This window comes from Spermophilus citellus (assembly GCF_964194105.1).
Source record: "Spermophilus citellus genome assembly, chromosome: 1".
Lineage (NCBI taxonomy): Eukaryota > Metazoa > Chordata > Mammalia > Rodentia > Sciuridae > Spermophilus > Spermophilus citellus.
In genome coordinates, this window is record NC_138182.1 from 222,969,415 (window position 1) to 222,992,826 (window position 23,412).

Sequence of the window (23,412 nt, forward strand, 5' to 3'; positions counted from 1 at the left end):
GAATAATAGTGTAGGGTCACTGAAAGCTGAGAAAATAGTGGCAGTGAAAGAGTTCACACTATGGTAAATTCTGGGGCTTTATTAGGAAATGTCATAATAACTGCAGAGGCAGAGCACCTTACACACACCCATCCCTGAGAACTGTACAATATTACTGAACGATAAGTACTATGACTATTGTTTGTAATGATTACCCAAAGTCATCACCTGAATATTAATTCTATTCAATTCATTTTGATAAAGAAGAGTTGTACAATGTATAATCAATTTCAGGAAAAATTCCAAGAATTCATATAAAAAGTTCAACTGTATTAAATATTACACATTAGTAATCTAAAAAAAAAAATCACCTACATGGAAAGCTTCATTCCTAATGGCAGAAAAAATAAGGTATTAATATGGTTAACTGGCTTTAACCATGTGAACTTAATTCCAAGATTCTCTGTATAATCTAAATAATCAAGCACAACAATTGAACTCAGATCAGCTCTAGATGCTAACTATAGCCCCAATCTCATGTCAAAAGCAAAGATGTTCAAAGAAAAACAATTTCCATATATAAACTTTATTCCATTTGACGTCATACAAAAGTTTAAACTTAAAGAAAATGAAAATATGCACCTTTTACATGTCAAAGAAAGCAAGTTTTAGCTTCTGAATTGGCTTGCAAAAAAAAAAAATACTTAAGAGGTACAAACTGTATTACAGTAGGTCTAAAAGAAGTTGTCTGCAATCCTTTTAAAAAAGTTAAAACTGTTTTCAAGATTTTTTAATATTTAAATTTATAGGCACTGGCCAATTTACAAATATTTACATAAATTTTAAAAAACCTTAATAAACACTGTAACTTTTTTAGCAGCCACCACTACTTCTTTGATGTGGAAAAGAAATACTACAAAAGATATTTTTACAAACATTAAGCTTTTATTTATATTTTTTATGTCTATCTAAAACTTTGTAGTGGCTTACTGCCTAAAAATTCCAGTTCAGATTACAGTCCTATAATTGTACACACACATAAAATCTGATTCTACAAACAGGATATAATCTTAACTTTGATGCTTCAGTTTCTGTTGCTTCTTGTCATCAGAAAAATAAGCAGGAAACGGAAGTAAAGCAAAAGTGCACATTGCACTAAAGCACAGGAAACAATCTTTTCAAAATGTCTACATCAAATAGTCCTTAAAACAGTTCTTAACAATTCACTAACTGCTCTAAGAGTTAGTGCTTGCATTACTACAGTGCAAAATGTGTTGTTATTTCAACATAAAATCTAAAGCAATCTCAAAAGTAGATCAAAAGCCCGTGAGGTACTAATGAAATGCTAATAAAGACACTCAAAGCCTCAATCTGTCCCTGGGAGGCAAGTGAAGATTTAAGACAACTGTCCAGTATTTCATGACACTGCAGTGATTTTACTGAAATAAAAGATTTCATTTTGCTTCAAGTAACTGAATAACTGACTTGAATCTTCACTTTTTTAGAACAGACTTAGACAACAATCTATCTGTTGTATATTACACTTTAAGCATGTACAAATGAGATCCTTTCCAAAATTCCACACAGCTCTTCACTCTTAGTATGTGGTACAATTAACTGAAATTGTATCAGAAACCTTTTTATTTGTTCAGGTAATTTCCCAAAATATATTTTATCTGATTGCCTGAAAATTCATGCCATAATATTACTAATCATCAATGTAAACATCTTCAAAAATACATTTTTTAAATCAAAGTATTTTATTAGGAAATGTCATAATAAAATATGCCATCTTTATATAAGTATGTCCTTTTAAAAATAAAACAGGAAACAAGAGGAACAATTAAAAAGAAACCATGATAGAGGTAAACAAATGCATTATGCTGTAACTATTGTTCTTTATTTCTCAGAAGAATTTAAGAAACAGAGGCCAGTTATCTTTTCAGGATAGCAGCTCTTAAAGGTAGTATACTGTTCAAATCTCTTTTGTTTTTCAATCTGTGCCATGACTGGGAGAGAGAGAGAAAAAAAATCATTCTTAAAACATAAAATATATGCAGAATACAGAATAAAAGACAAAGAATGTTAACAGTGGTTTTTTTCTGATAGTGGAAAACTTTTGGGTAACTTCTTTCTTCCTTGTGTTTTTATTTCCCAAGTTGTTAACATTATCCAAGTATTGTTTTGTAGCCAAAAAGAAAATGTTATTTTAAAATTCCATACCTGTATGGTTCTAATTCATTAATTTAAAAGTGCAAAAAAACATAAAAATAAAAAGTACACATGCAGGTGGTACAAAAAAGTAAAACTGACAATAACAACATTCACAGGCTTAATACTTTTGTCTAAAATAGGAAGACAATTAAAACTTTTGGATTTGAGAAGGTAAGAAAAAATTACTTCAATTAGTTGATAACTTATTCGTGTCTTTACTAGCTTTTTCAATTACAAATATTACTTATGAAGGACAGAGTAAATCTAAAAAAGGCAATTCATGTATGCCCCTGAAAACAAATAATGAATGGAATTTAGTTTTTTTAAATCCTGAAATTCCTGTTTACAAGCTAAAAATCTGACTCACTACTTTAATTTATTCTCATAATGGCTCCAATGACTAAAAATATTGGTTTTTCAGCTACATAATTCTAAATGAAAAGCTCACTCATCAATAAGAACAAGGTAGCAAAATGCTACTTCTGAGTTCTTAATCTGACAGACAAAAGTATTCCTTCTTAAGTATCTGTTTTAAAATTAAAGACATTCTATGCTGGGGTTGTAGCTCAGTAGTACAGCGACTGACTAGCATGTATGAGGCACTGGGTTCGATTCTCAGCCCTGCATATAAATAAATAAAAGTCCACCAACAATTAAAAGAAAAATAAATTTTAAAAAAATTAAAGTCTGTACAACAAATTTTCTATTCTGGCTGACAAATTGAGAGGGCCTAGTTTGAAGGATAGCTGATAATATAATACCTGAATTTTAAGTTATCATTAAAATATACTTCTATACTTATAAAATGATTTTCACAGTTCTCTGATCTTTTTCTTCTATTAAGCTTTTCCTCCATGTTTCTATTAATGCACTTCCCCACATATGGTGGAATTTCATGAAGACAGGGACCTTGTCTAGCAACACTAGTAATAAATTCACACTGAAAACATATACAAACATATATTTTAAAACTTTTCAAAATATAAACAAGGATAAAATGGGACTTTAGTTCCTTGTGACAGTGAAATATGCAAGAAAAAAGCATGGATTAGACAACAGCTTTCTTTTAAGGATATAAAAAAATACCCTGATATTTTAGGGAAGGAAAGGAATCCATTAGGCTTTACTCATTATTTTGTGAGTTTAATAAGCTCCCTATAAAAATGTTTATTTCTTAAAAAAAAAGAAAGTCACATGTATGAAAAGAGAGCCAGCTTTCTCTGAAGGCAAAAGTATATCTATATTCAAGTAATAAATTCCCTATTACATTATATTAATGGTTTCACAATACATATTCATTTTTACAGCATACTATTCCACTAATGTTTATAGAGTTAATTTGATGCACTATTTACCTTTAAAAATTGATCCTTGATCATGTCAAACTTCTGTTTTTCATGCACAGCTCTGGCTGTATTAGTCCCATCAAAAGGTTCTGCAATGTTAAATGCACATATGAAAAATAAATTCTTAAAATGAGAACTTTCCTTTTTTGGGGGGGGGGGGGGGGGCGGGGCGGCTGATGGTGGTGGAGTTCAAACTCAGGGCTCACCCATGCCAGGCAAGTACTCTACCACTGAGTTATGTCTCCAACCCTCCAAATTTTTTAGATTATGTGAAATTGTCAATATATGATGGGTTTTGACCTTTGAAAACAGCAATTTCATATGGCTCAACCTAATATCTTTATTGAACTTATGCATACAAAAAAGTTTCATACAGCTATTAGCTGTCTAATAAAGATAGAATTCAAGTAAAATGACTAAAAATGAAAGTTATCAAAGTAAGTTAATTCTAAATCATAAAAGTGGATAAGATTTCTGAAGAATTACAGAGGGTCAAGTATCTACCCTAAGAGGGGAGAAAGTTAAAGAATAAAAAGTTATCGAGGTTAGGGATATGGCTCAGTGCCTCTGGTTTTAATCCCCAGTACCAAAATAAACAAACAAGTACCACTCTATTCAAGAGAGGTACCCAATGTCAAATGTCACAGGAAGGTAATTTGAAGTTTAATTTTAATTTAAAAGCTGATTTTGTCCAGCAGAAGAAAGGTCAATAAATCTTTAAAGCAGAAGTTCAACACTGGAGAAAATGAAATATAGTGTTACGTTATGGTGTAGTATGTAGTTTAGAAAGAAATACAGTGAGGATAGTAACTTCTATGAGAAATTTAGTAGAGAAAGAAGAGAATCAGAATAGGAGACAGGAAGAAAACAAACAAAAGTTTATGTTTTTCCCACATATCTACATTCCATGTCCAGACCCACCTTCACCCATAAGATAAGGGAGAAGAGTCCATATTTGGAAATAAATGACAAGAGGACAAGGAAACTGAAGAAGGATAACTGAAGTCATTAGGAGTGAGACTGATTGGGAGCAGAAGACAAAACTTGCTATAGATTAAGAATCTGGACCCTGTAAAAGAGGAGGGAAAGTACTTAGAAGAACCAGTAGGAATATTTTTCAAAGATGAAAATGCCTATAAATATCTTAAAGCTGAAAGAGAGAGATGGGAGAGAAAAGGAATGAAGTTGCTAGAAAGAGAAATGGTAGCTGAGGGGAAAGACCTGGAAAAACTGTGAAAGGAAATCTGATAAAGGGTTTTGCTTTAGATTACAGTACTATAATCCAAGAAGGCCTATAATCTTAAAAGCTTCTTTATTTATTTTGTATTGCTTAGAAGGGCTATTTTGTAAAGGGTGTTTATTGTCACAGTTATTATGTTTTTTTTAATTTCAAAAAAAAAAGGACAAGGCCATACGCCAAAGTATAGTGAATCACATCATACACAGTACTTTATAACAATGTTTAATATTCAAAAGAACACAAGTAACTAAAATAACATACACTCTCTGTAAAATTTATTAATAAACCAAATACCAAAGCAGATTTTAATTCCTATTCACAAACTCAAATTTTAAGATGTTGCATATAATTCAAGACTAAAATATTCTAAATCTAATGTTTTCTACAAACACTGATTCTCAATTCTTTTCTTTTTTATCTTGAGATTTACAAAGGTCTTCAGTTTGGTATCTATGCAAACAATTTTGCCTCTTTTATTTTTTTTCCTTTTTCTTTTTTTGATGCTGGGAATCCAACCCAGGGCCTCATGCATGCTAGATAAACTCTCTATTATGCCTCTTAAAGTCAGTTTACCACTGACTCAAAGAAAATGTCTCAGCTACACATAAATTAATTTTAGAGAAAAGAATTTACTTTCACATTAACTTTCATAGTAAAATTAACTTCAGAAAAAAACTAGTTTGCATTAAATAACAATATTTTCAGTGTCAAAGAATACAGATCATTTCATTTCAATAAGAATCATCTACTATGATATTTTCTCCTATCTGTAAATCATGACATTAAGTTTCAATCAACCAAAAGTAAGAGGAATGCACAAAGCCTGCAACAAAGATTACTCAAATTCATGTTTATTATTTCTCATAACTAAAAAATTTGAAATGATTTTTTAATTAAAAATTTGAAACTAGAAGACCTGTGAATCACTTCAAGACATAAATAAATATATTACTTTTAACTGCAATACAAGCTGAAATTAGTCAAGTAATTCGGTACCATGATGATAACTGGATGGTAAATAGAGTAATCATGGGAAAACTACCTTCTACACAGATGTATTTATTTCTCCATTCAATACCATCAGGCCTTGGAATGGCTTTGGCTTCACGAACTGAAATCATTTGACTATTCCAGCTATAAGAAGAAAAACATTAAATCATGTCAAGTATTTTCATAATCTCCTTTTTATTATATCTAAAGTAAGGCCAACCCTGATTTTCTTATAGAATAATGAAATTTGCCTCAACCATCAGCATAATCTTTATTTCCCTTCTCTAATTTTTTTCTCTACAGCACTTACCTTCTAACAACTTGCTTATATATTATGTTATTATTTCTTGTGTGCTTCCCAAGTAGAATGAAGTCTAAGATGCTTAGATATTTATCTTTTTTTCCTACTGTTCATCTAGTTACTGAGTACATACAAGCTATTCAATACATGTTTACTGAATAAATGAAGTAGTACAAAAAAACTAAAAAACTTTAAGTAATCAAAAAATTATGCTCACTGCTAATACCCAAATAAGAATTTTTTATTTGTTAAGAGAAAAGCAATCTTCTTGTGTTGTTTTCTGGTACCATTTGTTCAGGTATATCTTGTATGTCTTGTGAGAAATTTTTAAAATTTACTTTTAAATTTTTAAAATTTCTAATAGAAGCATGTAGGTATTGTTTTAGGAAAACAAAATTGATACTCTATGAAAACAATGCTATTGCCACATATCAGACACAGCTGTCAACAGCAAAATTCTACTCAAGAAAACAAGTTTATTGGCACAGCTAAAAATAAATCATCTGATCTTTAGTATACACCAACTTTATACTTTGTTTCTTAAAGGTTTAAGAAATTTTCACATTTCTAACAGTTATTACAAGCATTCTTTTTTCCAAAGGAACATGTTAAAATATATGACCATTCTATACAAGAGAAAAATAAATTTGAAAAATAGCTCAAATCCTTTTTTCAGCAGTATTTAGCTTTCTCTACCATTTCAGCAAGCAGAGAAAGACTACATCTTGGAATCTTCCGATTCCAACACTCACCCTACCCTTCCTCTATGTAACAGAGGATCCATAAGAATATAACCACAGGTCCAGCATGCCATTTGTTTCTGGAAATGTCATAAATTTCTATATTAATTAAGAAAAATCTTGTATCTTCTGAAGTTTAATAATTTAAAGCATGTTACAAGTATAATTTTCTATTTTGTTTTATCAAAAGTGGTATAGAAATATTATAAAGGGATTTAAAGTCCTTTAAATATATGTGTGTCTGTGTGTACACATATATAATATCATTTATATGCACACAAACATCTGAATTTATACATTTTAAAAACAAGTGAGATTCAGGTGTAGTGGTACAAGCCTGTAAACCAGCTACTCAGGACGCTGAAGCAAGAGTATCATAAGTTCCAGGCCAGTCTGGGCAACACAGCAAGACCTTATCACTTTCCTCATGCCACACACAAACACACACAAAAAATGCGCTGTCAAATGAAAATAATATTAGTTATTGGTTACAGCAAATTTTTTTAGATTCCTCATGTACTGCAGTTCCAGAAGTATGAACTCCAAAAAAATAATAATTCTGATCTATTGCTTTAGATGTTTCTTAAAAATATAAGGGGAAGAGTTATAGAACCATAACTGAACTAAACAGTTATAATATTATACTTTGTATTACTTAAGAAAAATTTCACTAACAAAATGAACTTTCTCCTAGGATGATTTCTGTATCAGCTTAAAGGGAAATTGTATTTGTAAACATTACTTTTAAAATGCACAGATTGATGTTTTTTTCTTTCAGAAGAGTTTAGAATATTAAAATATAGGGCTGTAGGTATAGCTCAGAGATAGAGCACTTTACTACCTGGGTTCAATACCAGTGGAAGGAAGAAGGAAAGAAAGGAAAAACTACTAAAAATACTATATCCTGCTGTTAAGTTACAACTTTTGTTTCTTTAAACTAAGGGAACTCAATTGTCAACACTAAATTTCTAATAAATTCAATTCTGAATTTACAATAGATGCCACTACCTGACTACTTGGTTCTAAACTGGGTCACAAAAACCTATGCAACACATATTCATTTAATTGATTATCCCTAATCAGGTATCATATACGCTTCAACTTACAATCAACCCAAGTAGTGCAGTTATTTAAATGACTATATCATTTGAAGTACTTCAAAGAGAAAAAAAAATACTTTGAATCACTACCATTCAAACTGATTAAATCTACTCATTTTCAACAAACTTTTGAATATTTTTAATTATTAACTATTTCAAATCATTAAAACATAATATATAATTTATTTACTCTAAGAGGTAAATTTAAATGTAGAATGTCAATGGTAATTTAAAAAATATTTTCCTTAAATATTTCATTCTTTAAAACACATAAGGCAGGGCTGGGTTGTAGGCTTAGTAGTAGAACACTTGCCTAGCATGTGTGAGGCACTGGATTTAATCCTCAGCACCACATAAAAATAAATAAAACAAAGGTATTGTGTCTATCTACAACAACAAAAACAAAGACACACAAGGCATCCAGGCATGGTAGTGCACACCTGTAGTCTCAGTGACTCGGAAGGCTGAGGCAAGAGAATATCAAGTTTGAGGCCAGCCAGGGCAACTTAGTGAGAGCCTGTCTCAAAATAAAAAAAAATTAAAAGGGCTAGGGCTGTATCTCAGTGGTAAAGCTCTCCTGGATTTAATCCCCAGTACAAGAGTGTGGGACTCCGGGGGGGACAGAGACAGAATACAAATATACAAGCCCTTTATCATACTGATCTATTCTTGATCACTATTTGCTTACCATGTGAAGCACTGATTATATTGATTATATTTCCTAGAATCCTTGGTGATCCTTGTCCACTATTTTGTCAGTTCATAGTTCCCAATGAATCTGTGAAGCCTAACTTCATTTTAAAAAATTTTAGCATAGCAGCACAATGTGAGTGAAGTGGGTAAGAAAAACCAGTCATTTTTATTTACTTATCTTTATGTTATTTATTTATTTAACAGTTGGGGGTCTGGATATATTGCCTTATCTGGCCCTGATCTGAGCTCAAGCAATTCTTCTCCCTCAGGAATCAGAGTAGCTGGTATTACAGGCATGCACCACCACAGATGTCTAAAGATCCATAATTTTTAAATGGCTATATAAACCTTCTACAACGTTTATATTATATCATGTACTCAAAGCATTCGTTACCAAGCATTTAATTCTTTGTCTTTAAAGAGAATTTTTAAATTGAATATCTCAACATACAGAAGAAATCAATCCTCAGCACCACATAAAAATAAAAAAAAAAAAATAAAGGTATTGTGTTCAACTACAATGAAAAAAAATTTTTTTTTTGAAAAGGGCTTTACTTTTTAGAATCTGAATAACATTTCTTCTTTCATGTCCCATGTTTCAAATCATCTAAGTCAGATTTCTTTAGAGCTACTTGTATCACATCAGAAAAAACAATACCAATATTGCAGTGTATCACAGTTAAGTGTGAACTGTGCAAACTATCTGAAACAGTACCCTTAGAAGGTATGAGATCTTTCAGTGAGTGACTTCATCTCTCTTACTTCATATCTCTCTAAGCCTCCCTGGTAAAATATGAGGACATCATATAATACCACCTAATAATAGTTACTTTGTAAACTTAATGAGATAATACATATAATCTGCTTAGAAGCATTTTCACACTTACTAATAGTAATTTATTATTATTGCTATTCTCCTCTCCAAATTCCTTCAAAATGGTTTAGGGTTAATTGCACCCTCCTCTAATTTTGTATAATTCCCAAACTTCTCTTCTTCCTTCAAACTTTCCCAGATTGATCAGAAAAGCAGCAAACAAATACCAGCCTCATTATCTCTGGTCTTAGAACTCCCAAAAGAACTTTCTCTTCTGTCTGGACTGATTGTGCACTTTGTCTCATGTTTATATATTGCCCTCAAAACAAAAAAGGAGAAAAAGATGTTTCCTTGATTTGCCTAGCACACTAACACAACTATTAATCAGATAGCATGAATTAAATAAAAAATTTCCAAGTCTATCTTGGCTGTATTTTTAACTGCACATTTTAAGTTCCTAGAAAATGTATCTGTTCCAATCTACAAAATACCTAAAAGACAGGACCCATAGAGACTCTTTTATGGAATGAGGCAGCAAAACAAAGTGGGAACATGAATAAAATCAGCTAAAACTGGGCTTATTAAATGGAGCTTATTAAACTATAATCTTGTTATTAGTTAGAATTATTAGATCAATTTAGCATCTAATATCATTAAATATTAAATTTCATAAATTACACATTTCTGAATATGCTTACAGTATTATAGTTGACAAATAGAGCTTCTGACCAAATTTGTAGCATTCACTTACATATAAATGAATAAACACAATTTAAAGTTTTACTTACTCAAACTCTGTAGCATAATATTTAAGAAAGCCCAGTAAGAGGTCCCCAAGACTTGATTCATTCTTTGAGAGGTAAGGAGGAACATTACATGGAGCTTGATGTACAAGGTGCAGCTGTATAGCAGGACTGAAACATTCCTGTTAAAAAAGAAAAAAATGTAAAGCCATTTAAAACATTTACACTAAAAAACTTAACAAATCCTAATGCAAGTTGAGGAGAGAAGAAATTTTCTTTTGGTATCTAGGGGTACTCTACCACTAAGCTACATCCGCAGCTCTTTTTATTTTTTATTTTAAGACAGGGTCTCACTAGTATTGCATACTGGCTTCAAACTTGTGATCACCTGCCTTAGCCTCCCAAGTCACTAGAATTACAGGTGTGTGCCACTATGCCTGGTGAGAAAAATTCCCTTTATATTGGCAATTTGGAAATTTGAAGATTTTCTTCTAAAGGTTTCACCAATACTTGGAGTAAGCCAGAAATTACCTGAAAAACTAAGATATTCTAATTCTTGGCTCAGGTATATCATTAAGTTAACATTTCTACAGTAGCAGAAGATTTCTAACTCATAAGTAAAATTTTATTATACATACCATGATTCCTCCCAATAATATTAATATTTTCATAAATTTATCTCCTTAATTATTTCTACAAGGAGCAGATGTACCTTAGGTATAAAGGCTATATCCAAACACAAATTAAATAATTTTCCCACTGCCACTTAATCTTTTTCTCAAAGGCCACAAAAATAGCTTTAATGTATAAATAGTACTTATGCTGATTTAAGATTTTTAAATTTTTGTTTTATTCTGTTTTTATATTTTGTTTTTTAGAGGGAAGAGAAGATAGACATTCAACATGAACTTGAAAAGACAAAGGCAAGGAAAAGAAGATAACGAACAATATATTTAGCAATACTTTTATCACAGTATTTATCCATATCAACTGCTTGCAATCCAGGTCCAAATAAGACATTTATCAGAAGGAATACTAATGGATACTTAATGTTTGGCCTATGGTATATCATTCACTATCATATCTGTTCTTCCTCTACTAGCAGCAAGTTCTGAATATGAAGAACTGCATATGAATATAAGGTTTTCAAGTAATATATACCCATAAATTAAAAAATTATTTTCCTAAGGTAATTTGCACAATGCCATTGAAAATGGTTTTCTGCATTTACCCACTGCCATCACAGCAAAAATGAATAAAATTTATAAAAAAGCAACTGAGTAAACTGGGTAATACAGCAGAATAACTAAAATGAGTTAAGGTTACTATTTAACAGATTAACCTTGGGCTTAAAGATATTATTTCAACTGAAACATCTAAGTAACTCTAAAAAAATTTAAGCTTCCTTATCATTCAATACTAATCCTCAAAAAAATCAATAAAAACAAAAGAGCAAAAAACAAAAATATTTTCTCCCTTGTTCCATTACCTAGAATTCTATTAATAATGTTTAACCATTGAGAAGTGATTACCTTTCTATTAAGAAGAAAAATTCCATTCCAACCACAATTAATAAAACTGGCACTCTCTTAAACATGGAACTTCCTCTTATAATAGCTATTGTTATTACATCATAAAACCCAAGTTGAAATATTAATTGTCTAAGAGGAAAGACTGGAGGAGATAGGAAAGAAGTCTCAATTTACAATAAAGAATAAAGTAAGACAGATACAGTGCTTCTACCCGCCTTTGTCTCTTACTTGTTAGGTATAAACTGGACTTAGGACAACATTATTTGAAACTGTTATTTAGATATTATTTTCTGGCAAATCAAATAATAGGTATAATGTAAATCAAATGATAGGAAAAGTGGCAGGCATAATTATTATATGTCAATTAAAAATTAAAAAAGAAAGCTAGCTTCCTATTTAATAGCTCCCACTCTGAAGATTCTTACTAATTTCAATACCCATCACCTAGTAAACATTCAGATTATGAACTGATGCTTTAACAGTCTTCTTATCTAAAGTTTGAAACTGTTTGAACTTCCTTTAAAATTCTTATTTTGTTCAATAATTTAAAGAAAAATATTAGCAATTATAAGATTAAAACTGAAGAGTTGTGAGATCTACTTTGTTAAAATGCTGAATGACCTTGAACCAACAATTTGGACAATCTTTGCCCAGCTCTACTGTTCTTTTTTCATAAACTTACACAAAAAGAGTCATGGAGTACTTATTGAGGAAAAACTGAAAGGAAAATTCAAACTTGAAAAGAAAAGTTATATGTAAATAGAAATTCCATCTACCCTTAAGAATTTCTCAGATTTTGGTAATCATTCACATTGCAAAAAGATTTTCTGCTTTAAGAAAGACTTCCACAAAGAATTTCTTTTAAAAAGGAGCTCCCTCATGATAGTTGTGGGTTTAAGAAAAATAGACAGATACATAAGGGGGTACAGAACTTAAGCTAACACATTAGAAGCACATAAAGAATATAAAATCAAAGGAAAAACAGCAGCTTAAAATTATAATGTAAGTCAATGAAAAAGCAATTAGACTGTAAACTACTTCTTTAGGAAGCAGATTTTGGGGATTACCAAAATTCATGTTTGCTTGATTTCCTACATAAGAGGAAGATTTCTTCATTGCATTTTTAGGACACTTTATATTGAACTACAAATCACCACGTGTAATAAACAGTTCCTGAAAACGTTTTTCAAAGAATATATACATGTTGACAATATGAGGATAAGTAATCTTCCATTTCTCTTCGATCAATGCCAAGCTAGAAATTTAAAGGCAACCCTCGAAAAACATCTGAAATGTGTCTTTACAACTGCTTACCAAAAATAACAAAAACATCTTTTATCAGATCCCATAATTTTTCTGAGATTACTTTATCTTCAAAAGTTTGAAATTTGGACAATTAAGGACTTTCTAGAATAAGACTACTTTATCTTTATGCTACTTTTTAGTCAGTAAAAATGAAATAGTAATTATTAATAATCCTATAACACAGCTTTTAGAGTAATTATACATTTATAGGTCTTTATCTATTTCACATATTCGATATCACAAGTGACTTGAAATATACCAATTTTTAAAAATAAATGTTTTCCCTTTGAAAAGTAACACAAGTTTTGTGTTATTATAAAGTTTTGCCATTCTCAAACTCATTTATACAAGTAAGCAGAAAATTTGCCCTATGTGTTTTTCTTAAAAATGTCTTATAGGTAGGAATAATCAGAAATACACAAATAAAATATAATAAGCAACAGAAATTACTTGAAATTATATGTTAGTGAGCACTACTGTAATTTTGCCTTCCCCTAGGAAACTAAGGAAGTGGAAAAAATACTAGTATCTGAATGTATCATTTGTGACTATATAGCTTGGATCAATCATGTAATCTTTCTAAGATTTAGTTTCCTCATCTGTGAAATAGGAATGATATCTTACAAGTCCATTTGTCCAGGGTTAAAGAACCTATGTGTAAAATTTTGGATACTAAGAGTAAATGATAGTTATTATCAGTAATAAGAATCAAGCTGATTTGCTTGTTCCATCAGATGGACCACTTAAAAGCACTCTGCTTACCAGTTTATAGGTTTCATATAAAACAAAAAATCTTACTTAAGAGGGAGTAGTAGGTCTTTATCTGTGTAAGCATCAATTTTATAGTAAAAATAACACAGCTGAAATAATTAAAATGAGTGCCTAAATGCCAATTAAAACACTCTTTATTTACAGGTCTTGAATTAGTATTTTTTAAGGCCTTAGAGTTGGGCTAGTATTGAATTTATTCACCATCACTGTTATAGACATAGGAAACAAGTTAAGACTGCAGGGTCAGAAAGAAAAAAAAAGAGTGTAGGGCCAGAAGTAGTGGATGTGAACAAATGTCTGTACTACCGGGCTGGGGATGTGGCTCAACTGGTAGTGCGCTTGCCTGGAGTGCGTGCGGCCCAGGTTCGATCCTCAGCACCACATACAAACAAAGATGTTGTGTCCGCCGAGAACTAAAAAATAAATATTAAAAATAAAATTCTCTTCTCTCTCTCTCTCTATCTTTAAAAAAAAAAAAGAAAAAAAAATGTCTGTACCACCAAGAGGGCAAAACTAGACAATCAGAAAAATAGAAGAAACATGGGGCTGTTCAAACTAGAATTTAATAAGAATCTGGGTATCTTGTCACAAAAAAGCAATATTTTTGCCCCCAAGTAAACTGATATTAAACTGATACTTTCCTAGTATCTTATGTTAGCAAAAAAAGATTTTTCATAGCACCAGGTTTCAAGTGAGATTTTTGCAAAAACATTTTTCAACATATAATAAGTATAACTATTAGATTCCTTGTATGCTGAAAACTATATGCAGCTCTTTTTAGGCTGGAACCTGGGTCTTAAAGAAAAGGTTGGAACAATAAAATGAAATAGTAAACATGACCATTCTCTGTACACCTTTCAGTATGAACTAAAGAACAAATACTTATGGAAGAAGAAAATGAATTCAAGAATAAGGCCAAAAAGTTAACCTACTTTTATTTTTGTACTTGCTGATGATTTCACATTTTTCATGATGTTTAAGAGAGCATAAAGTCTGATCACTAACTATACAGAAGCTCATTATGATATAGTTCTTCAGAACAACATTATTAGTTTCTAAATGGAGGAAGACAGCAGACACTAGAAGGTTCTTGTCAAGTCTCTTCTAGCAGATGACCCACCAGAAATTGAGAGACCACCCCATTATAGCAAAATTCGATTACAGTGAACCTTTATTATTCAGTACCTTGCATGTGTGCATACTAACAAAAATATGGTTTCAGAAGGCTATCCAAACATTCCAAACAAGCAAGATAAATATTATTTCCACAGAAAAGTAGGCACAAGGATGACTATGGAGGAAAACAGAAATGACAGGACTATAAAACAAGGAAACAAAAAATTCCAGAGAACACAGAAAACTGGAAACAAAAGATGCAAAGATTATGGATATGTACATTATATAACCTAGGTTTCTCTAAATTCACATTAAATAAATACTATTTTTTTTTCTAGTAGGCACACTTCATGTTTTTGGTGTTTCCAATTAATTTCATGATTTTAAATAAGCAGACCAGAATAGTATACTAAAGTTTACCTCTTTTGGTGTATTACAAATTAAAGATAAAAAGATTATCCAATAGTTAAACTTCTTAATTTTCCCCCAAACTTTTCAACATATAATTACTGTAGACTGAAAAATTTCTGAGTTACTAACTGAAGAAGTGCTATAAAACTATATTTTAAAGTAGTATGAAGAAAACTGGAAAAAGGCCAAATAGGCCTTGATCAACTGAGTACATTTAATCCCCATTAATAATGAGTATCATGCAAAAAAAGTCTACCATTAACATAACTGACCACATCGTCTGCCAATAATCAAACAAAAATCAGTTTTCTGAAAAAATATATGAAATATTTAAATTTTCTTGTAGCAAATGCCTCAGCCTATATAAAAAATGTTATCATGTACTTAGTTTTATTACTTTCATATTCACATTAACACTACATATAATTCTACATATACTTGACATAATATGTATTATAATAATTTATAAGAAAACACTTACTGGGTAAATTTTTTGGAGGGATGGAAGAATTGGTTCAGGTAGGGCTATAAAAAGAAAAAGTTTAAAGCTTTTGTGATTCACATGACTCATTTTACAATGCAATAATCTGTCAGCTACACCCCAGGTAAGAGACAACAAGAGTCTATGCTAAAATTCAACAGTTTTCATATACTTCATGAAATTAATCCTCAACCTTAAAACTTTCAATGTAAGATACACTTAAGTTAACAATTTAAGGTTTTATTAATAAATTATATATTCCTATGTAAACCCAATGTTCCTTACATGGTTTTAGAATAATAGCTATCAAGAAAGGGACATAACATTTGGCCCAAAATCAAACACACACACAAAATAAGACATGGATTGTTCTACAGATATTGAATGGACATTGTTAAGATGGATATAACTATCAAAAAATGCAATTTTAAAAGTATAGTTCAATGATATTATTAATATAATGACTGAACAATAGTTCCACCATGACTTTCCTGTCATTATTTAACTTCCACTAACGATGCCAAAATTGAGATCGTTTCAGGAAATTATCTGTTGAAAAAAAAAAAAAACCTGAAAAATCTTCCAGCTATATAACATGCTTTTTACAAAAGAATGCCTCAGCAAAAGTCAGAAATCTAAATTGAGATTCATATCACTCTGCTATCAAATAGATAAAATTTCACACAAAGGAATCTCTATCCTCATTCTAATACTATATTTGTTAATCGTTCCTCACCATTCAGGAGCCTTAAATAACTCAAATCATATTCAATGCATTAACAGTAATTTCACAATGTTATAATGTAAATGGGACAATATAAAAGGCAGTATGTCTGATAGTCACAACCTAAGAACTAAAAAATCAAGTATGTTAAAATACAAAGTAATAAAATTTCTTTACTATTAGAAACCAATAGTACCATGATACACTTTGCATTTAAGATTAAGAAATATATATAACTAAATTCAGTCACAAAGAATACTTATTTCACTTATTTTTCAAAAACACCTCTGGAATAGATTAATGTGCAGGTAACCAACTTACATGGTCTCCAACTATAAGAGTATTAATTTCTACTACATGGTAGGGAGTAGAATGCTTTACTTAAAATTCTCTTCTGCATCATGCTTCATTCCCAATTCCAAAATTAGAAATAAAATATAATTCTGTGATATAAATGTATGCAGTATATGTCTAAGAACATTAGAAGGAAAAAAAAAACACTCATTACTTACCCAAAATCACTCTTAGGAAGTAAGGATATTTACATAAATGTATTACGTTTCCTTCCAGAGGCATTCAAATGATCAAAGTTCTAGAAGACCCTCCAAGTAAACTCAAGCTCCAGTCATTTTAATTGTAAACATCTATGCATTTGTTTAATCTTTTTTAATGGTTTTAAAATAATTTTTGTAATTAATATAGAAAATCAAGATGGAATGATACAGAAATAAATAATATAGAAATCAAGTTGGAAAAATCTTACCAAAAATTAGTTTACTTAAAAATCTTAATTCTTCCCCACTGAATACCCCATAAATTAAAATTACAATAAAACAAAAAATGAAGAAAAGAACATAGAATTTGAAGATAGAATTTTTTTTCCTCCAAATGCAGTTTATTTATTCTTCCACTAATTCAGAAAGGTACAAAAGTATTAATTTTTCCAAATGTACTACAAACTAAGATACAGATACATTGTTCACTAGCTATTTCCAGTTCATTAGATGGTTGCAGTGCACTTAATTTTTGTCAATGTATGTAATAGTATCTTTTCATTCATTAACTATGAATTCAAACTCTATTTGGAAAATGTTTTTATCATTTGATATATTTTGGTGGGTTGTAATAAATATGACCTTAACACATAAGTTATACTAACTCTTAACCTGGACAATATCATTCTTTGAATCTACACCAAGTAGTACTGAGTGAGAAAACAAGCCAATATTTAGTAGGTGCTCACCAAGTCTTAGCTTTCTTTTTCCTTTCTTGCATCAAATCAGTCCATTGTTAAAAAAAAAAAAAAAAATGATGTGGATGCTAACACTCAACAAGTGGGGAGGGGAAGAGAAGTTCAATGGATCAGACAAAGGGAAATGAAGAGAAGGGAGGGGGAATAGGAATAGGAAAGACTGTAGAATGAATCTGACACAAGACAGATATTTTATCTCACATTATAACCACATCTAGGATTCCAGGTATGAAAAATAAATACCAACCACTGGTTAAGGGTCTCTCAATGGACAAAAGAACCTTCAAATATAAGCAATTCAGAAGCTTTTGAAGGCAAGAGCATCATTCAGTGACTTCCTTTTCTTACAACCTTAAGATTTATTAACATTAATCATTAGAGAAACAATATTACAGTAGTTACTTATTAATACTATCCGACGGGAAATGGGTTGAGTGAGTTTAGTAGTTTTTAAACTGCTTATCTTACTCCAAAGCAATATAAATTCTGGAAAATAAAAACACTAGTTACCATCATCTAGTTTGACTTTAAAATTTGGACTAACTCTTAGCTATAGACTAACTCTTGCACTAAAGATTTGATCCTTCAATTTTTTCTCTTAAGAGCAAATGAAGACAAAAACAAGCTCATCACCAGGTGTAGTGGCAGGCTCAGCAGGCTGACACAGGAGAATTGGAAGCTCAAGGCCAGCCTCAGCAACTCAGCAAGGCCCTAAGCAACTTGGTAACCACCCTGTCTCAAAATAAAAACTATAAAAGGCTAGGGATGTACCATCATGGTAAATTATCCCTGGGTTAAATCCCCAGTGTCAATTCATACCCCCAAAAAGTTCACCATTGTAATTTATGACCTATAGTTAATATCTTGAGTATAGCTAATAAGATTTTATTTTGTCTACAGTTCAAACAAGGGATTGCTAGTCAGGCTCCAACAAACTTATAAACTTTCCATACTGATTTATCAAAAATTTAGCTATTAAAACAGCAGATGTTCAATTGCACTAAGTTAACTATTAATTATGAAACTATAAAAAAGTTTAAAAATGACTTCTGGACAGGTCTATACTGGGAACAAGGTAAGCATTCCATGAATATTCATTTTTATAATTTCTAACCAGTTGATATTTTACCTTTATCACTAAAATCTCTTCTCGATGGTTTTCCCTTTCATCCTTTGATTAATCTTTTCAAATATATGCAGTCTATTATTAATTGTTGAAATATGTTCTAGGAAACACTTTAGTTTTTTCAATTTTTCTACACACAGTGGATGTCTCTTTTGTTAACGGCAGAAAAGGATATTAAAATATTTAAGAAGTTTAGCAAAACTTAGAGGTTATTTTATCCAATTATTCATGTTACAGATGAGAATGTGAAGCCCAGAGAAGCACAATAACTTGACCAATAACAAAAACTAGTTCTTTGTGGCAGAGTCAGAATTGTTCCATACACCTTGCACAGTCTTCTTATATATTTCTTTTTCCCTCGCATAAGATAATGACTATCAAGAAAGCAACTTCTAATGCCAATCACTCTAATTTACTGATGGAGAAGTACCTTAAATTTGCCAGTATAGAGTTACACATTAGCTCTGGTAGCTGATTGTTCTCTAAGACCCAGAATTAACTGATAATAGTGCCTTTAACACAAACCACTTCAGTAAATGGGAGCATTTTACCAAAATAAAACATGCATAAACAAAACAGAAAATACATTTAGCATGATTTCATTACATTGGTAAAATACGAATGTTTGAATTTTTAATTTGCTTGCAACAATGTGCCTATGATTAAAGTACATTTTTCTAAAGAAGTCAATCAAATTAAAACTTTTAATGTAACCAATAAGAATAAAAGAACATGGCAGAGATTGTGGAAATTTATGAATGTTAATGTTTTAGTCAAAAATCTTTTTCCTTCTTTTTAGGTGCTGGGGATTGAATGCAGGGTCTCATGTATGTTAGGCAAGTCCTCTATTACTGGGCTATATCAGTGAGCAAACGTGAGCTTGCTCTCTCTCCCTCTATTCACCCCCTCTTGCTGATTTTTCCCCCTTTTATATATTGATATAAATTCCTAAATTGCTGAGGTTGACCCCAAAATTGTGATCCTCCTGCCTCAGCCTTCCAAGTACATGGGGTTATACTTGCATACCACCATACACTACTAAAATAAAATACAAATAGGCATTAGGCATGGTATGTGACTGGTATATTATTATATATTAAATATTATTATATATTATAATATATGTTAATATATATTTATGAGAATCCTTTTAATCTATTCAATTTTTAGTAAAAGTGAAGTATAATACACAGATAATCAGAAAAGATAATCAAAAAGAATAGAAATATGTTTCAGATTGAATGTAAAATTGAACTAAATGATTAGTGATATATAAAATAGCATCTAAAACAGCCACCATTATAATTCAAATCCTTCTAAAGAGGCAAATCAATCATCAAACCAATGTATATCCTAGACTAAACAATAATAAAAATACATACATTATGATGAGCTTGAAACTTTTTAACAATGAAGAGGAAGATTATTAACCTTTCTGACAACTCATTCCTAAACCATGGCCCATTTAAACTATTTTAAGTCTCTCAATAAGTAAATAAATTTCATTTTATTTCAAATTTAGAAACTACACTACCGGGGCTGAGGCTGTAGCTCAGTGGAAAAGTGCTTTCCTCGCATGCATGAGGCACTGAGTTCGGTCCTCAGCACCACATAAAAATAAATAAAGATGCTGTGTGTTCATCTACAACTAAAAAATATTTAAAATTTAAAAAAAAAGAAAATACACTACCTTATTTAATATTTAGTATAAAACATCTATTAGTAAAATATAAAACAAATCCAACTGTCCATAAATAATCCAATAAAATTTTGGCACACACCTTTCCAGTATTTATGTACATACGAATATATTCACAAATACCAATAGTTAACTATTTTCAAACAAAATTGGCATTATGTTCTATAAGACAGTATATCAAGAGTATATTCTTATATCATGAAGTATCTTTAAAATATGATTTCTAGTGGCTACATAGCTTTCATTTCAGGATATATAATTTGTTTAAATATTCCCCTATTCTTAAAAACTAATTTTATTTCTAATTTTATTACAACAAACACTATGAAAAACAACCATATATATATATATATATATATATATATATCCATACATGCCTCCCTGATTATCAGCTAGGTATAAATTCCTAGAAATGAACCTCTGAATCAAAAGATATGAACATAAATACTACAGTACTGCTTTCTAGAAGGGATAACATAAATTAACACTTTTACCATATTATATTAGTATGAATTCCATTCTGTTATTTTTTAAAACTGCCAATTTAAGGATTTTAACCCTACATCTACAATACTTATTATAAATATTTTGCAATTAAACTTTTGATTAAAAAATAGGAATAGAGCTGGGGTTGTAGCTCAGTGGTAAAGTACTTGCCTAGCACAAGTGAGGACCTGAGTTCGATCCTCAGCACCACATAAAAACAAATAAATCAAATAAAGGTTAAATTCTTTAAAAAAAAAAAAAAGTAGGTTAAATTCTGTTAAGAACCTAAAATGGCATATTCATGCTAAGAGCATATATATGCTTTGATGAACAAGGAATTATAAAGGTTGACATCTAATAAAAATTAAGAGTAACACAAATACTTTGGGCAAGCAATGGCACCCTATCTTCAGACAAAGGTAAGAGACAGACAGAAAGGTATAATCAAGATTTTCTTTAGAACTAGTGATAAGTCTATCTCAATTGGGATAAATATGAAAAACAAAAAGATCCTAGAATTAATCACCAGAGAAGAAAGATTCCTGAACTGAGATGTGTCAGCAGTGGGAAGGAGGTAACAATTATCCCATTTTGAGACGGTACCTACATTATTCTGAGATTCTATCCATCTTGCTTTTTTGGTGTTAATATGCACCATTTTTTAAAATCAAGTCATGGTAGCAGTCAGTACCACTTTTTTGGTTCTGATAAATAACACACACACACAAAAAAAAAAGATTAGTTTTTTTTTTAATTTCACTATTCCTTGAAATCAAAAAGTCTGGGAATAATGCCATAATATCCAATGCACAGGTGAGAAAAAAAGTAAGAATACTATCTATTTACCACTACCAAGTTTCAGGCCAAGGAAAAAGGAAAAACCCAACAAATGCATACTTATTACAGTAATTCATTTGTTCAAAAATTTGGAACTAACAGAACTGAACTTGGCATTTAATATTTGGATAGATAACAAAACCCTGACAAAGAAAAAGTTAGAAAAAAATAAAACGAATGTTAACAATGTTTGAGGGTGGTATAGTTAATTTGTTATTTTCTTTTTTCCACATTAGTGTATTTTTAAGATTTTCCTATGATCTGTATGCATGATTTACTCAAACTTAATTTAAAAATATAAAATAATTTTAATGACACTAAATTATAACTTATTTTAAATACAATAATTCTGAAGAAAAGGACAAATTAAATGAGAATGGGAATCTTATTCATCTTTCACCAATCAAAATGCTGAGGCTGAATAACTGATTGAACTGCAAGTAACTTCATTCATTCATTCATTTATTGCAAATATATAATTGCTTATGCTAGTCCAGAATTTTGGAAATAATTTCCAAAAACCCATCACACCTTTGAACTTGAATAGTCTCCCAAAAATAAACAAAACTGTACTCCCCAGTACTGATGATTTCTGATTCACCATATCAAGAATTCCCAATTTTCAATATCCTCAGTACAGAAACCGTTTCATAAGGACACCAATTATCTCAGTTTTCCAAGCCCTGATTTTTACTATTCTTGACAAAATTGCTATTAACTACTTTCTGTCTCAGAACCTAAATATAAAAAGCACCAAATAATGCAATAAAAGGATGTTTTAAAGACCAGACGCTCGCGGCGGTGGCAGTGGCAGGAGCATCTTGCACTGCAGAGGGAGCAGCATGGATTGGGGCATTGAGTTGAGGGGGAAAGGGGCAGGGTTCCTTCCAGCTTTCTGCCTTGTCCTGCACCACACCAGGAAGCCACTTCTACTTGAAGCAAGGAGCTTTGAGGCTCATGGTGGGGTCCCGAGGTTGTGACTCTGGCCCTCCCCACTCCATGCACACCATCAGGATCAGATTGAAGAGTATTATGAAGAAATATCTACCCAAGAGACCTGTCAAAGATGACCCTGAATCCAGTTAAGAGAGAGGATGACCCCAGCTGCATTCTTAAATCCACTCTTCAGCCAGCCACTTGGGCACAGCTCAAGTTCTCTGCTTCTCCTTCTCTCATGTGCTAAATTGGAATGGACTGGCACTTGCAAAATGAGTGCCTCTGGGCAAGTGACTTCTCTATGCTTCTGTGTTCCTCATCTGGGAAGTGGGACTTAGTATCGTGGCACCTACCCTGTAAGCCTTCTGTGAAGGCAAATGAGTTTAAGTGGTAAAAGTGTCCAGCCCATGATAGCTGTCAGAAAATGTCTTTTTATTCTGAGTCCCCCATTCCAAAATTCAAAAAGTTCTAAAAAATCAAACAAGTATCTCTTGTTTTTTGTAACATGACAGCAATCTCCAACTAAACTGACTTGATGTTAAGTCAAGTCTTTTTATCCCACTGTGGTCCTTCATA

General features: G+C 31.1%; 1 protein-coding gene across 4 annotated transcripts in view; it reads right to left on the minus strand.

Annotated features, from left to right (window-relative positions):
* Positions 1 to 549: 549 nt before the first annotated feature.
* Positions 550 to 23,412, minus strand: part of TENT2 (terminal nucleotidyltransferase 2) — a 58,664-nt gene continuing 35,801 nt past the window's right edge. For all 4 annotated transcript variants that reach the window (XM_081284756.1, XM_081284755.1, XM_081284757.1 and 1 more), the window contains 5 exons: positions 15,777 to 15,820; positions 10,206 to 10,342; positions 5,822 to 5,913; positions 3,549 to 3,628; positions 550 to 1,988 (listed from right to left, as the gene is read on the minus strand). In XM_081284756.1, the coding sequence (XP_081140882.1) occupies positions 1,914 to 1,988; positions 3,549 to 3,628; positions 5,822 to 5,913; positions 10,206 to 10,342; positions 15,777 to 15,820 (428 nt within the window). In that variant the 3' untranslated portion in view covers positions 550 to 1,913. The remainder of the gene's footprint in view (positions 1,989 to 3,548; positions 3,629 to 5,821; positions 5,914 to 10,205; positions 10,343 to 15,776; positions 15,821 to 23,412) is intronic.